The following is a 17972-nucleotide window of genomic DNA, read 5'->3' on the forward strand; positions in this document are numbered from 1 at the left end:
TCTGACTTCTCTAGAGTCATCTTAAGGACGATTGTTTTTCGGAAATCTGTGGATTTTTCCATTGAAATTTGTAAACAATGTTCTGTTTCGGCATGTCAGTTTATGAGTTTAGCAACAACAACAAAATTACGAAGAATAATGTAATGAAGAATATTTGTGTAGCACTTCCTAATAGTTGTTAAGTTAAAATTTAAAAATATAGAATAAAAGAAAAAAATCCACGAAAAAAATCCTACGATATATCTCAATAGCTATGGGGGTCAGCTATAGAAACTTTTAAAATTATACACAAAAAGAGTCTAGTAGTAGTATGATAAGTCAAAATCAAAATCAGCGTTCCGACTATACAAATGTTCTGGTTCTTGTCCTTGTGGTTAAGACCGAAGGCTGCAGTGCAGAAAGTCCCGGGTTCGATCCTGACTTGGCTAGCTGGAAATTTAAGTACATAAGTAGAGTGATTTTCACCCTTCCACACACATCTCTGGTACCCAGCCAGAAGTTTAAACTAAAATGGGTAGTTTGGGGAGAACCCCGGTCTGTTCGCCCAAAATTATGTTTGCTCCCATTCATGGTCGCACCCCACATGTTCGCACCCTTTTTAAAATCTAACATATATATGCTATAATAAAAAGGAGAATGACTAATGTAAATATGATGCACAAAACAGAGAAAGAGAGACCAATCAAAAGATATGAAACGGGTATTAATGCGAAATGGGGTTTTCGTCTCTGAGACTACAACCAAAAGAGGAGTTCAAAGGTCTTTTCTACATCAAATTTCAAATGAATTGTATATCCCCCAAAAACAAAAATGGCTCAGGGGCTCTTTTCACACAAAAATCTAATGACTGAAATTGATCGTAAGTTATACAGAACTGGTCATGACTTACGAAATTTTTTCTCGTAAGATTTTGAAATGAGTTCCAGATATTGCTATAAAATAAAAACAATATTTTTTTTTTATCGTTTTAAAATAAAGTGACATTCTAAAATCGTCAACAGGTTTTGTGAATTATTTTGATGAAATGAAGAATAGATATTGTCATGATGATCAAAGGCCAAGTTCACTCATTTAAGATTTGTAAAATAAAGACGGAAGATATCAAACAACAATAATACTAAATTATCTTTGTAAGTACCAATTAACTATAATTGGTAATACTGGTACATGTAATTAACATTGAAGAATTAATCACCTAATCACATGGGGGGGGGGGGGGGGGGGGGGGGGTGGAACATGTTAGGTGGGAACGTGTTGGGTTTGAATGTGTTCTGGGAGCAAATGGACCTGATACCATTTTGGGCCTTGGTTGGTTAAAGTGGCCCCTAACTTTGACCTGGAGATCAATCTGCTGATACCTATTTGGTTTGTCTATTCATGCTGAGGAGCTCAGTGGTTCTCTGATCACTTCAGCTTCATCAACCATAAAAAACGGACTTCCCGGTGTCCTAACACTCCCTTTGTGTTGGGTCAACAATTGTCTCTGATAAAAATAAGCTTATGTATATAAGTTAGTGACGCATCTCCATTAATCCTAATAGGGAATATACACAGATTCCACTGTACATGCTGTACCCTCGCAGCTCTCTAGGGGTGCTTCAATTAACTAAAGGATCTACAAACATACATACATACATACATACATACATACATACATACATACTGCTTACATAATAAACACTTAACACTTTATATTAGGTTTTAGCTGAGGTACTACTAACTGACTACTAGATAACACTTTATATTAGGTTTTAGCTGAAGTACTACTTACTGACTACTAGATTATTTGTCTTTTTGAATAGTGCAATTACTACCATTAAAAATCTTATTCAATATGGGCAATAAGGTCTATATAAAATTCACAGGTGTCAATTCTATTTTGATCTGACAGTTTTAAATACTTATTGGCCTGAGCTGCTTCTAACAAATACTGGAGATTTCAATTTAATTTTTTGTTGGGAATGTTGTACATTGTTTCTGAGTTTTTTGTTTCCTTGAGCAGCAGTATCAATTACCAACAGCATTTACCTTAGCACATTTTGACCTGCTTTTGACATTTTGTGCTATTTTTATATTGCCTTGTCTTCATTCTAGATTGTTATTAACAGGCCCTGGCAAATTTACTAATATGTTTATTTGCACATGCATGTAAATTTTCACATGTGAAAGAGGCTTAATTAAAAGATTTCTTTTTTCTTTTCTTTCTGTGTTGTCAGAAAAACACCAAAGGTTCATTGCTTTTAATAATTTAACTTTCAGCATGCATATATACAAATTAAAATAAAGCTTGAATTTTTTCTGTGCTATTCATACACTAAGGCAGCTCATTAAATTAGATAATCAACAACAATCTTTACATAATTGTTTGTTGATAATACTTGTACAATGTACATCTTCTAGAACATTACAATGTCAACATGAATTTGTACATAGTCTAAAGTCTAAGAGAATTTTCATACCATTACCAGTTTCTTTTGCTAAACAGTGATCGCTAATTCAAAATTTCCAAATTCACTGTCGTACAAAGTTTTAGGTAAGTAAATATTGTTGAAGGTTATAACTGTCTTGATTTTGTTTAAACAGCTAGAGTGTACTATGGTTTTATAAATTTGACATTTTATCATTAAATTTATGAATTTTGATAAGAGTTTTCTAGATGTTTTTTGTACATCAATGATCAGCCTAGTATTTTTCTTTTTCTTATTTTTACGTTTTAATCATCAATTTCTATATTATTTTATTTTTATACCCCTGCCGTAGTCGACAGGGGCATTAAGTGTTACCCTTGACCTTCCGTCTTTCCATCCATCTGTCTTTTAGTCCTTCCATCCTTCTGTCTTTCTGTCCATCTGTCCCATTTTTGTTTGTTTGAAGCTTGAGCGGGGACATTCATGTCCTCAGACACATTCTTTTTCTTTTTAACATGACAAGCATGGGAATATCATGAATAAAACTATGCCATTAATGAGGAATGTTATCACTTCATATTGCAAAAATCAATTGAATGAATGAGTTATAGTGATGATAATTATGATTAAAATGTTTCAGGCTGCTTTATATATTCAAATTTAGAAACATGTTTTTTATCTTTCAGATGAACAGCTAATGCCAACATGATGTCGACTGGGAGTGATTCTAATGTCACCCTGTGGGTTAAATCAGAGTTATTTAGTTATGGGGCTCTACCAATAGCTCCTCATCCTAGACTCACATTTAATGTAAGGATTATCATGTTTAAAATATAAACACCTTGTAATACACCAGCTGTTTTGGTTTAAAAACATACTGACTTCACAGCAAGATCCCTTTGAAAAGGTCTTTACATCAATCATGTCAATGGATAAAATTTTTGCAATAACAGCATTTACTATGTACATGTAAACATGTACAAAATGTAACTTATCCAAATTATCACCATTTAAAATTCAATTGTTTGCAATTAATAGGACAGACTAAAGCTTACTGTCTTGATTGTTAAATAAAACTTTGTTAATCATTCATTTATACACCATGAAATGCCAAAATATTTTAGCCAGAGAAAGCCTTAGAATCAACAACCAAAAAAGTGTTGACTCTTATATTCTGTTGATTTGTTTTAAGTTTACAGGTAGCTTAGCCTGTGCAAACAAAATTTTGAGCTTTTCTTTTTTACGTACCGCTTTAAAAAAAGTGGGGGTATACTGTTTTACCTCTGTCTGTCCATCCGTCCGTCCGTCCATCTGTCCCATGAATATTTTTCATCGCATCTTTCTCAGGAACTACATCATAAGGATTTCTGAAATTTGGTTTCAGGGTTTATATAAGTCAGCTATACAGTGTGATGATTCATCACTCAGCAACTTTCTGTTTACCGAACACTTACATATTTTTACACTATTAAAATTATACAGTTGCGGCAGGGGTATCATCAGTGTGGAGTAGCTTGCAGTTTCACTTGTTCTCCATGGTTCTTAAATGTGCAATTCCTCTTAGTAAATGAATGTCAAATAATTTCAATGAAACTTCGAACAAATGAAGTACATTCATATTTGCATGAAGTGAAAAATTTCTGTTGGACATCTTGAAAGGGAAGTAATTTAACTGATTACCTTAAAATAATTACAGTACCTCAGGCAAAATGTCAGGTTTTCTGTTGACAGAGATTTAAAACTGTTTCATGTTATAGTGTGTCATTTGGTCCTTGTCATAAAATGAATGAAAATTTGTTTCAAATGAAAAGTAATAAATTTATCCACAGTACAACACCAGCACAAAATGAGATTGCTTATTTACATTGGAGATAACTATGCTTTTTCTCAATTTCTTACTTAAAAAAAAAGATATTTGTCAAAAGACGAAGAAACACAACTGTTTTATCCGGGTAAATTTGGTAATAAAAGAATTTTTATACGACTGCAAAAAAATTTTGCGGTCGTATATTGGTATGACGTTGGCGTCGTCGTCGTTGTTGTCCGAAGACACATTGGTTTTCACACTCTAACTTTAGTTTAAGTGAATGGATCTCTATGAAATTTTACCATAAGGTTCAATACCACAAAAGGAAGGTGGGATTGAATTTGGGGGTTATGGTACCAACAGTTAAGGAATTAGGGGCCAAAAAGGGGCCAAAAATAAGCATTTTTGTAACTTCCAGACATAACTTGTGTGTTAGTTTATGAATCTCTCTGACATTGTACCACAAGGTTCCATATCACAAAGGGAATGCTGGGATTGATTTTGGGGGTAATTGCCTCCAAATTTTAGGAATTAGGGGCCAAAAAGGGGCAAAAAACAAGCATTTTTCTAGTTTCATGACAATAACTTGTGTGTAAGTGTATGGATCTCTCTGACATAGTACCACAAGGTTCCATATCACAAAGGAAATGCTGGGATTGATTTTGGGGGTAATTGCCTCAAAATTTTAGGAATTAGCGGCCAAAAAGGGGCAAAAAACAAGCAGTTTTCTAGTTTCATGACAATAACTTGTGTGTAAGTGTATGAATCTATGAAATTGTACTACAAGGTTCCATATCACAAAGGGAAAGCTGGAATAGATTTTGGGGGTAATTGCCCAAAACGTTAAGAATGAGGGGCCAAAAAGGGGCCAAAAACAAGCATTTTTCTAGTTTCCAGACAATAACTTGTGTTCAAGTGTATGGATCTCCCTGAAATTGTACTGCAAGGTACCATACCACAAAGGGAAGGCTGGGATTGATTTTGGGGGTAATTGCCTCAAAATTTTAGGAAAAGGGGCCATAAAGGGGCAAAAAAACAAGCATTTTTCTAGTTTCAGGACAATAACTTGTGTGTAAGTGAATGGATCTTTATGAAATTGTACTACAAGGTTCCATATCACAAAGGGAAAGCTGGGTTTGAGTTTGGGGGTAATTGCCCTAAACGTTAAGAAATTTGGGGCCAAAAACATGAAAAAGGGGCAAAAAAACAAGCATTTTTCTAGTTTCCAGACAATAACTTGTGTTCAAGTGTGTGGATCTCTCTGAAATTGTACTGCAAGGTACCATACCACAAAGGGAAGGCTGGGATTGAGTTTGGGGGTGATGAATCATAAGGGGGTTCAAAAAATTTGGGGGGGGGATTTTTTTTTCCTTTTTTTTTTTTTAATTTTCCATTTTTAATTGGTTATTTCTGATTTATATATAAAAGCAAATAATAATGATATGGTTTGAATAGATAAATTAAAAAATTTTAAGTTCTTAGACCACATTCATTCTGTGTCAGAAACCTATGCTGTGTCAAATATTTAATTACAATCCAAATTCAGTGCTGTATCAAGCTTAATGTTGTGTCCATACTTGCCCCAGCTGTTCAGGGTTCGACCTTTTGCGGTCGTATCAAGCTGTGCCCCAGCGGAGCATTTTATTCTTGTATGATTTTATTTTTTAATAAAACAAAATTGAAAGTATGACATTAGGAAAAAAAATAATTTACAGGTAGATATTTGCAAGATATTATTTTAAAATGTATATTTCAATTCATTTTCATTTATTTGTTATAATTGACCTTTTTCAATTTTATACTTTTTTTATACATTATATTTCAAGAATAGTTTTCTCTTTACTGTTCCAATGATTTTGTTAACTGCTTCTAATCATAAATTTCTATCTATCTTTGTAGAATATAAAGAAAATTGTCATATATGCTAAAAATAAAGGAGAGTCTTGTTTCCCCAAAATAAGGTATGAATTTTTATTTGTATACATTTTTGATACATACCGATTTTTTATCTGACAACCCTGCATACCATCTGGTATCCACTTAAGGGAACTCTTACCAGCACAAAACATAGGAGGCGTTGGTTCAGCAGCTCTTTATTAATTTTTGATACATGTATTTTAACTTATATTGGGAAAAGATCCACATAAGGAAGGAAAACATAGACTCGTGTATTTTAGTGTCTCATACTTTCATGTATACACTTAAAAACAAGGATCATGGTGATGGAGACAAAAAGCATAGGCATCTACCAGAAGAGTTCTGTTTACTTCCTTTCTAAGTTTGCCAGTTTTTCTGATGCTGAATCCCTTTTAGAATTTTGCTTTGCTCCACAAATAAAACCTGGTCACCATGATTGCTAAGAGTGGTGTATTTTTCTCAATTTACATTAATCAAAAAACTTTATAACCAAAAATTTGAAAGCTGTGGATTTATGATGGTACTTGAAAAGCTCTATGTATATCAAGCTCATTAATGAAACTGCATAGATGAAAAAACGTCAACAAAAGCCTTGTTACCTGGATACATTTATGTAATAAGATGTATTTTCTGTGTTTGTTAAATGTTTTCTCCTGTGCATGTTCTCATTATTTATGCATAGACAACAGACAAGCATCTACACCAAATAGATATCATTATTTAGTTAAGAATCTAGACATGATGTGAATGAAACTTTATGGACCGATAAACTTGCTTATTCTTTTTATAAATAGTAAATTCTGATATATTATTGATGTAATATGATTATACTGTTTATAATTGATTGTTGTTTGGATATTATAATACATTGAAATTGTTTTTTAGCAATTTTTTTTATTCTTTACTACAGTTATTCTGTATGGAGACACATAGCTTGTAACAAGCTTCTGTTGACAGAAGATTTAGCATGGATGTAAGTAGTAGCATTATGAAAGAAGAGGTTAAGTGCAAAAAAAGAAATATACTTAACAACTGACCATCATTTTCAAGATTTAATTAGAGACTTCTAGCCTAATGAAAACTGAAGACTGAGTTTAAATATGGCAATTGCAATTTCAGGAATTGCAGCTGTTCCCTCAAAGGAACTAAAATGTTAGGGCTCAATAAAGAGCAAAATGAAGTTAGGATTTTTCAAAGTTGAACTTTAAATTTATGTCATGGGAATGATAATTTTAAAACTACAAATTATATTCATAAAGACATTGGGAAAAAAACGAAAGTAATTTTATTTAAATGCAGTACAGTTCAAAAATATTCCAATGTGTACATTTTGATTTCCTTTTCAAGCTGGACAGAGAACTCTTGTTGCTTTAAATGGGATTAGTAGAAAACAGATTTGATTCTATGATGACTTTATGAGAACATGCTCTATAGGCAGAAATGTTAATTGAATGACATTTTTTTTTTAATCATCTGTATAAAATATATGTGTTTGAGTATACTCACATCCTGTAAATGATGATAATAAATTATATGAAGTGAATTTTTGTGTAGTTTGGAGTTTATTTTACATATATTTGTGCAAATCACAAAATGAATGAGTTTTCAATGATCTTAAAATTTGTATCTTATCTGATAAAAATTCCAATAATCTCTTTTAATGAAAAATAAGTCTTTTGATAAATAACAAAGTATATGCATGAATGCTGTTTATTTTAAGGTATTTCCACACTTGCCATTTGTTTAGTGAAGACATATCCCCTATTGAGAGAATGGAATGGGATCAAGAAATGTCAAATTGTTCAACAAAACAAGAAAGAGGTATGTGGCGTAGTCAAATCTATTAAGAATTATTTTCAGTGTTAGCAGGTATTTTCGTATAGTTTGTATGGATAGAAAAAAATCGATTTTTCTGTGCCGAAAAGCATGACATATGTTTCTGGAATAACCTTAATAAGGTACACTCAAGGCAAAAGTATTGGAAAGCCAAACATATACCTGTATAATGTTTCAGAGTAAGAAAAGTTTGCAAATATGCATTCTCTTTGCAATTTTCATTTAATTTAGATGCATTTACAGATCAAAGGTAAACTTTGCAATAAGTAAAGAACGTAATAATGGCTAAAATTGAAATCTGTACTTTAATAAATGCAAATTTTGAGATCTCTACTTAAAATACAAAATTTTTAGATATCTACTTATATTGCAAAATTTTGAGATCTCTACTTAAAATGCAAAATGTTGAGATCTCTACTTATATTGCAAAATTTTGAGATCTCTGCTTAAAATGCAAATTTTGAAAGTTGTTTGATAAGTTATGAATTTTGTCTTACATTTAGATGTACTTTTATGTTTATTTCAGATCAGCTGAAATCCAGAGTAAAAGTAAACACTTTGAAATTTGTTTTGTATTTATATGTACAACAGATTCATAAAGTTTCTTTGAAAGCTTCACTTGTAGCTGGTGATGAGTATCCTTTGATTAACAATTTCATGTCAGTTTTGTATGGTGTGTTTGGTGTATATTTGAAATGGCAAAATGGTAAACTAGTATTCCCTGTGGATCATTTATATCATTTTGAATAAGAATAAAATGTAGATGTGGCATAAACAATAAATATATCAATGAGGCTGAGACCAAACAACACAATTAGGCCAAAAACAATCCAATTTGAAATGGAGTAAATTTTTTATACACTTATCAAGATGACAACTACATATGTAGGAATTCTAATAGTGGTGACAGAAGTTAGATCGCATTAAATTATTCTGTATTTTTCTTCATTATTTATCAAATTTACGTCCTGTTTACAGAGATTTCTTTTGTTTTCATTTTTTTTGTTATGATACTATTAGAAATCGTTTTGATGAAGTCAATTCTGATATGTGCTTGAAAATTTATATTCCTAACATGGAAAAATGTTTCATCTAAATCTAACTTGTTTAGAATTATGTCTCTTTCACCTAATTGCAGTGATTTGTTGATAAGCCATATCATGAAATACAATAAATGAAAATATATATTTTCAACAGTAATTTTGGTCAAAATTAGGTGCAATTAGTTATAAATATAATGTAAAAAAAGTTTTAAAAGTAAAACATAATTTTAAAATTACAAGACTCTAGGAAAAGTTGCTAAAATCTATGCCATTAAGTCTCTGATGGATAGTTGTCTCATTGGCAATCATTTCACATCTTCATGTTTATACATAGAAAGTTAACAAAGTTATTTGAAAATAAATCATGTTAAAATATTATTTTATCTTATACATTTTTTTCTTTACAAAACTGTCATATTTTAAGACCAGATATGGACCTTTTGATTCCCATATTTCCTGTAACCACAATGAGGAGTTTCCTGGCAACTCATGTTAGTTTTGATTTTAAATATGAATGAAAGGAAGTGTGGGGTAAACATAAATGAGCTGCAACTTAACAATACACAAAAATACATCTATGAATAATTGTTTTATCTATATAATATGAAATTGCAGCAGATCTCTTTTCAACCTTAACACAACAATAGATGGCCCACAACAAGAAGTAGTTCCCCAGATCTGGATGGTACAGGGAGATCTACACCAAGAGGAAATAAAGTGAGTCTTTGTATGTTTTTGTCTGGCCATGAGTCGCAGGATGCAAGACACTATCTGGCGGTGGATAAAAGAAAACAAACTCAAGTTGACTTTTAAACAAACTTGATTTTTCTTTATTTGATCTATTTATAACTCTCTACTTTCACTTTTCATTATTTCTCTTATCGAGAGCAACACACATTGTGAAGTCAAACTAATACTACTAAGTAACTTTGTAGAGGTGTGCCTGAGACGAAGGTTTTATATATACTCCTATATGTATACAAATATGTGAAAACTGTTGTTTCTTATTTGTGTTTGTAACTATGTATACTGTATTGTTTATTATATTTGTAAAAATAATATTATAACGATATTATATTATGCTCCTTGTGAGCCCATTGGATGGAAATAAAGCATCTTTTTCTGTATTCACATTTTTATATTTCTGTAATAATGACCTTTGATTTATGGGTGTTTATTGATATATCCTGTAGAGAAAAGTTTTTGAACAAACAATTTTATTTTAATACCAGAGGAGGATTTAGGTGGGCGGGTGGCAGGGTACCTTACCCAGGCCCTACCTTATGGAGCTTTATGTATTGTTAATGCATAGCCTTTTTACATGTCCCACTCCAAACATCGCGTAGTAAGGGCATTCCCCTCCTTTTCCAACATCCTGGATCTGCATCTGAATACATTAATAAATATATTTTGTAATACATCATAATGAGGAAGATGTATCTTGTTATTCAACAAATAATGAATATAAAAGAAAAAGGATGAAATAGAGCAAGGACTGTATTGATAATGGTATAATTATTTTTTTTTTAATATGTTTGAGAAAATGTGACAATCAACAAATGCAAGGAAAAAGAGAAAATAAAAAATATCAATAAACAAATAACAGTAGGTAACTTACTTAAAGGATTAGATATAGTGCAGCCTTGATAGAATTTAAACTGTTTTACCATCTGATTGACAGTGAACGCATGTAAATTGAATTTTTAATTACCACATGGTTTATTTAATGAATACAACTGTATCTGTTAATTTTTTAAAGTATTTTTTCTATTTTTCAGACTTTAGATGACCACAGTCATTTGGTATATATACAGAGTAATATGCACGAAATACTTGAACTTCTCGTAGATCCAGGTTAGTTTTACGTAATAATGTTTTCTGTTAAACACCAATTTATAGAGGAGCTGTGATGTGTGATAGGTCTAAATTAATTGTGTCAACATCGACCTTACACTTCAAACTATCATCACTATGATATAGGTTGGGTTTTGCTGTAATATCATATGATTGTATTGAATTTGTTGTAAAATGCTCACAAACATACAAAAACATTCTATAGAAGAATGACTATTCAAGTTTTAGCATACCACTTAAACACAGTTGTTTCTGATTATGCTCATGAGATATCAAATGAACAAGAACTTTTTCTTTCAAATTTTTTGGAATAACTATCAGAGAATTTCTGTTTCAATTTATAAAATTTCATAGAACAGCATTTTATCCTGAAAATTCAATCTTTATATTTTATTTATTTTTGTTTTAAAAGTCGTTATTATATATAAACCAGGAGGAAAATTCTCAATTCATTTATTTGTTTTGAACTAGATATTCAGTGGTGGATCTATGGGGAAAAAGGGGGTGGGCAGGGCCCCCTTTATGGAGCTACATATATATATTGTTTATGCATAGACTTTTATATGTTCCACTCCAGCTTTGCCTAGTTTGGGGGCCTCAGGTCCCCCTTTTTCAAAATCCTGGATCTGCATCTGATATTTTATACCTTACATCAAGGCCTAGACTCAAACTTTACTCTTTGATAACTACAACATGTTTTATTGAAGGAACTTGTAGTAAATTATATATAAACTGGTCATTAATTGCACAACAATAGACTATGGACAGAACAACTACAAGCAAAAAGACAATCACACAGCATCATTTGTAGGATACTTGAACATTGGCTTGTATCATTGCTTATATATAATTGTTAAAAGCAGAAATTTATTCATTTCTAATGATTTTGATTTCATTGTAAGGTAAAGTGATATGGTATAAATTAAATTTTTCAGAGTCTTATAACAGAAACAATCCATCAGAGTCCCTGGTTTCTGTACAGGCATTGTCAGCAATAAGTTTTCTCATAGCTGGTTCCATAGATAAATGCAAGTAAGTAATTATTATAGACAAATTTCTTGAAAGAGCTTTTATTCATTTGATCCCAATAAATTACTACAACATACTTTATAACATGATAGGACAGTGACTTTAAAATAATCCATCAATAATAGGAAAAGAGGAATGACCCAAACATTGGACTGTACAACACCACACATTAATCACCAACATCTGACTCTCCAGAAAAAAAGATGTACAACCATAGAAACAACAACAAACAACACTTGGTCTACATAGCCTGATTTGCACACAAATGTAGTTGGGTTAAAACATTTGTACGTGTGCACAAACCCTCCTCCCTTCCTTTTTGATTATCAATACCATATGTTGTTAAAAGAAAATGCACAATAAAAGTACCTCCACAATGTAGCTACAAACAGGATGAGAACCTGAGGAAGGAAATAAAAAAAAACGGCATTTTGCAAAATTTTGCAAATTGCCTCATCCCTTTACACTTTCCAATAACCTTTTTTAAAGGCCCATCAAATATTTTGCTTAAGATGAATGGAAGTGTAAGATACAATAGCAGTAAAAATCGCCTTTTGTGTTTAGTTTAATAATATATGTTGTTATTTTTCTGTAGATCCCTTTTACCTATTCAAGATATAGCAGTATTACAAACAGTGCAGCATAGAACAGGCTACTCAAAGGTAGGTTACAGGTGTTACATGAGAGAGTAAAACACCAGCAACATTACAATAGACAGTGCAACATAGAAAAGGTTACTCAAAGGTAGGGTACAGGCGTTACATGAGAGAGGAAAACACCAGCAACATTACAATATACAGTGCAGGATAGAACAGGCTACTGAAAGGTAGGTTACAGGTGTTACATGAGAAAGAAAAACACCAGCAACATTACAATATACAGTGCAGCATAGAACAGGCTACTCAAAGGTAGGTTACAGGTGTTACATGAGAGAGAAAAACACCAGCAACATTACAATATACAGTGCAGCATAGAACAGGCTACTCAAAGGTAGGTTACAGGTATTACATGAGAGAGAAAAACACCAGCAACATTACAATATACAGTGCAGCATAGAACAGGTCACTCGAAGGTAGGTTACAGGTATTACATGAGAGAAGAAAACACCAGCAACATTACAATATACAGTGCAGGATAGGACAGGCTACTCAAAGGTACATGTAGGTTACATGTGTTACATGAGAGGAAAACACAAGCAACATTACAATATACAGTGCAGCATAGAACAGGCTACTCAAAGGTAGGTTACAGGTGTTACATGAGAGAGAAAAACACCAGTAACATTACAATAGACAGTGCAACATAGAACAGGTGACTCAAAGGTAGGTTACAGGTACAGGTGTTACATGAGAGAGAAAAAACACCAGCAACATTACAATATACAATGTAGCATAGAGAAGGTGACTCAAAGGTAGGTTACAGGTGTTACATGAGAGAGAAAAACACCAGCAACATTACAATATACATTGCAGCATAGAACAGGTGACTCAAAGGTAGGTTACAGGTGTTACATGAGAGAGGAAAACACCAGCAACATTACAATAGACAGTGCAGCATAGAACAGGTTACTCAAAGGTAGGTTACAGGTGTTACATGAGAGAGGAAAACACCAGCAACATTACAATATGCAGTGCAGCATAGAACAGGTTACCCAAAGGTAGGTTACAGGTGTTACATGAGAGAGGAATACACAAGCAACATTACAATATACAGTGCAGCATAGAAAAGGTTGCTCAAAGGTAGGGTACAGGCGTTACATGAGAGAGGAAAACACCAGCAACATTACAATATACAGTGCAGGATAGAACAGGCTACTGAAAGGTAGGTTACAGGTGTTACATGAGAAAGAAAAACACCAGCAACATTACAATATACAGTGCAGCATAGAACAGGCTACTCAAAGGTAGGTTACAGGTGTTACATGAGAGAGAAACACACCAGCAACATTACAATATACAGTGCAGCATAGAACAGGTCACTCAAAGGTAGGTTACAGGTATTACATGAGAGAGGAAAACACCAGCAACATTACAATATACAGTGCAGGATAGAACAGGCTACTCAAAGGTACATGTAGGTTACATGTGTTACATGAGAGGAAAACACAAGCAACATTACAATATACAGTGCAGCATAGAACAGGCTACTCAAAGGTAGGTTATAGGTGTTACATGAGAGAGAAAAACACCAGTAACATTACAATATATAGTGCAGCATAGAACAGGCTACTCAAAGGTAGGTTACAGGTGTTACATGAGAGAGGAAAACACCAGCAACAATACAATATACAGTGCAGCATAGAGCAGGTGACTCAAAGGTAGGTTACAGGTGTTACATGAGAGAGAAAAACACCAGCAACATTACAATATACAGTGCAGCATAGAACAGGTGACTCAAAGGTAGGTTACAGGTGTTACATGAGAGAGGAATACACAAGCAACATTACAATATACAGTGCAGCATAGAACAGTTTACTCAAAGGTAGGTTACAGGTGTTACATGAGAGAGGAAAACACAAGCAACATTACAATATACAGTGCAGCATAGAACAGGTTACTCAAATGTAGGTTACAGGTGTTACATGAAATAGGAAAATACAAGCAACATTACAATATACATAATACTTATCATACGTTCAGCCATACACTATACATAAGAAAAGGCCTAAGGATATAATTTATACATAAAGCAAATCTAATTGTCTCCTTCTTAAATCAGATAATTGCTTGAATTAGAACTGTTATGTACTGGTAAAGTATACATTAAGAACGTGAGATATTTTGAATTTCTATTAGGAAGTATGAAACTGAAATGACTGAATAAATTTCCACAGAAATATAATGGAAATCGATTGTTTTCTAGTGATTTTAGTTTGCTGACTCATTGACATATACCCACATCTCATTTTCTTCATGGTGAAAAAGCAACATTTATTTTAAAATTCTTTGTTTTAAGACAAGACTTTTATTTACAAAAGTAAGTATGTTTAGACAGTAATCCTGACATCGTTTCTTAAAAAAGCTTGAAAATTATATTCTAAATATCAAAAAAAGTTTCATGTTTAGAATTAAAGAGGCCTTACAAAATGGTTTGACCATAGGTAAATGTTTTCTTTACATTTCAGTTAACAAAAAGTTTTACTATAAGACCTTTACAGCTATGGATAAAGGATTGTTTGGTGCAAAATATGTTTGGTATATCAGCCTGCATAGCAAGTGGTCGTAGATTGTCTTGGGCAGGAGCAGGTTTGTTGATTATAGTCATAATATAAAACAAGTACAAACTGCTTTAACCATAATCTTATTATAGGACTCTTCAAAATAGATTAATCGTAAATTCATAATAATAATACAAGCTATTTGTAATGGGTGATTAACTTGAATAATTCAGTCCCTCCCTGTAATCAATCTCTCCTGCTTGCGAGGGCATGAAGTGTAAACACACTTAGAAATTCTTCACGAATATGGACATAGAAAGGTGGCTAATCAGCTCTATTTTATCAAGTTAGATAAATTGCGAGCTTATTCCAATTGATTGATTGATGATTTTTCATTGTCAATGCATTCAGGCGTTAATGTAGCAATTGTAGAGCAGTGAAATATAACAACTGAATTATTTGGGTTAAAGGGTAATGAACATTTTTACATATAAGGAACATTTTTATGGTAAAGATAAGATAATCAAATTAAAATCTTGTTTTATCCATTACAAATGAATTATGAATTTGATACTTAGTATAGATTATATATAAGGTATATTGCATCACTGGATGGTGCTAATAACATCATAATCATAATATATAAATGTAAGACACTCGCATATCAGAATCATGATATAAGACACTTTTTACAACAAAGAGAACAGATCAAATTTTTAATACATTAAAATTTGCAAATGTTAGAATAACATTTTTAGTTTCTAGATATAAGTTTAGATTAAATTTAAAATTACTTTGTTTGAATTCAACCGTTTTTTAAAGACCCTACCCCAGATTATTTCTAGAAATAAAGCCTACACCTTAAATGAAAACTAATTTATAGATGTAGATTAAAAAAATTAACCTTGTCTATGAACCTTTTTTAATAGCCACCAAGGATAAAAGTTACTGTGGATTCATTTATTTATGTGGGTTCCAATTATCGTGCAATGAGGAAAACTTGCATTTATTGTTAATATTTTATTTAATTGTTTTGCACTTGACTGCATACAGGCCAATAGGAAATTTGAACATTTAAATTCATGAATCCCCAGTACCAACAAAACCCACAAAAATTCCAACGAATAATAGTGAATCAATAGAACATAAAAATAAATAATTTATGCAGATGTGGAAGGGGTTAATACATAAAAGGTCAACAGAAAATACCAAAAATATTGGACAGTAAAACAGACTACACCAACACCCAACACCAAATCCCCAGAAAAAACAGAGGTATAGACAAAGACAAAGAACACACGGTTAAGACATAAATACTATAAGAAATAATTTTGGTTTTTTAGGAGAGGAAAAGGATGTTAAATCAGAAACAAAGAAAAGAGGGAAAATAGCCACAAATGCTCATGTTGTGCCAAAGGAACACATTAAAGGGTAAGAATGCTATTATAAGATATAACAGATTCAAAAATAATTGTTTTTGGAAGTGGAAGGGATTTTATCTTCACCATGCATAAAAAAATTAAAGATTTAAGACATACATTTTACAGTAGATTTAAAATTATTTGTAAAATATTAATAGGACCTTCTCACTGTCCATACACACATTGCTGGAAAAGCATTTAAATCTTTTATACTGCAGCTTACAAAAATATCCCGATTTGATGCAGATTATGTAATCAAAATCTGAAAAAGGTCATCTTATCTGATAAAATATTCATAAAAAGTATCAGTTGGAATGTTCTCTTTAGATCTAGATAGATTTTCAATCATTTCTATTAATATATATTTTATTTTCTGTTTGGGTTTGTATCTTTTTAAAAATAATTTCATAAATTCAACTTTTTATTAAATCAAAAACAGGGAAATGAATTCTGTATGATAAAAAGTTCTTTTATTAAGAAATTTTTTGGTTTATTTTTTAGAAACAAGATCATAATAATGAGTCAGGTCAGCAAACAGACGATTGGACGTGTAAGTGTTGAAAGATAACATCTGTATTATGAAATTACACTGTATAGGTTTTTATTAAAGGAGAAGTTTCTGAGCCAAATTGTCCATGAATCATTTGCACATCAAAAATTTATCAATGTGCAGAAATATGCTCTTCAATAAAGAAAACATTTTTCCCTTAAAATAGTTCCTTTTCATAGGTTATAGAGCTGTATGATGACAGTTCATTTGAAAAATGACAGAATTGCAAAAAGTGTTGACTGCTTTGACTCAAGGATACTGGTAATTAAAAGCACAAGCTTTGAGACTCAATGTTAAATGATTATTTTATGCAATCTCAGGCCCTCTGTCAATTTACCCAAAATGTTCCTGAAATTTGCCTTTTCCATACCCCATTCACAGATGGTATACTGCAATTACATTGTTTGTCCATTTTTCCTTTTATAACATGATACTCAGCTTATGTTATGAGGAATGATTTGATATTTGGGAAAACAAATAATTATGATTACTGAAATCCACATCATTTAGATTCTAATGGATAGTTGTCTTATTGGGGATCATACAAAATCTCCTAATTTCATTTGAGTTAAATACTTTTACATAATTTTCATATCTGCCAGGCAAATTTAATTATACCCACTGAGCATAGAATTTTCATCAATAACTGATGGTGACTGAGTCAGTAAATCATGCATGACTTTATGTGCAATTTCTTGTTAAATAAATGCTAGTCAGAGTCTTTTTATTTTTTTGACACAAGAAAAATGAAACCTAAAAAATTTAAGCATTATTTTAAGAGATAAGATATTCCCTTTTTAATTGACAGCTATGGGATTTTATAATCTAATCAATTATCATTTTTGAGGCCACAAGTAACAGAGCAGTACACTATTGCTTGATCGAATTAATTTAAAAATTTCCTATTTGCATCTGTTCGATGATCTTTTTACATTTATATTTATATTTTA

General features: G+C 31.9%; 1 protein-coding gene across 1 annotated transcript in view; it reads left to right on the forward strand.

Annotated features, from left to right (window-relative positions):
• The first annotated feature begins 47 nt into the window (after positions 1-47).
• The window catches only part of LOC127713006 (TBCC domain-containing protein 1-like), a 33077-nt gene continuing 15152 nt past the window's right edge, over positions 48-17972 (forward strand). The window contains exons 1-13 of the mRNA XM_052219597.1: positions 48-140; positions 3095-3218; positions 6115-6176; positions 7043-7105; positions 7853-7953; positions 8495-8603; positions 9659-9728; positions 10790-10865; positions 11801-11897; positions 12490-12556; positions 15019-15139; positions 16395-16482; positions 16974-17022. Of these exons, the coding sequence (XP_052075557.1) occupies positions 3114-3218; positions 6115-6176; positions 7043-7105; positions 7853-7953; positions 8495-8603; positions 9659-9728; positions 10790-10865; positions 11801-11897; positions 12490-12556; positions 15019-15139; positions 16395-16482; positions 16974-17022 (1008 nt within the window). The 5' untranslated portion in view covers positions 48-140; positions 3095-3113. The remainder of the gene's footprint in view (positions 141-3094; positions 3219-6114; positions 6177-7042; positions 7106-7852; positions 7954-8494; positions 8604-9658; positions 9729-10789; positions 10866-11800; positions 11898-12489; positions 12557-15018; positions 15140-16394; positions 16483-16973; positions 17023-17972) is intronic.

This window comes from Mytilus californianus, unplaced genomic scaffold (genome assembly GCF_021869535.1).
Source record: "Mytilus californianus isolate M0D057914Y unplaced genomic scaffold, xbMytCali1.0.p SCAF_8, whole genome shotgun sequence".
In the NCBI taxonomy this organism is placed as follows: Eukaryota; Metazoa; Mollusca; class Bivalvia; order Mytilida; family Mytilidae; genus Mytilus; species Mytilus californianus.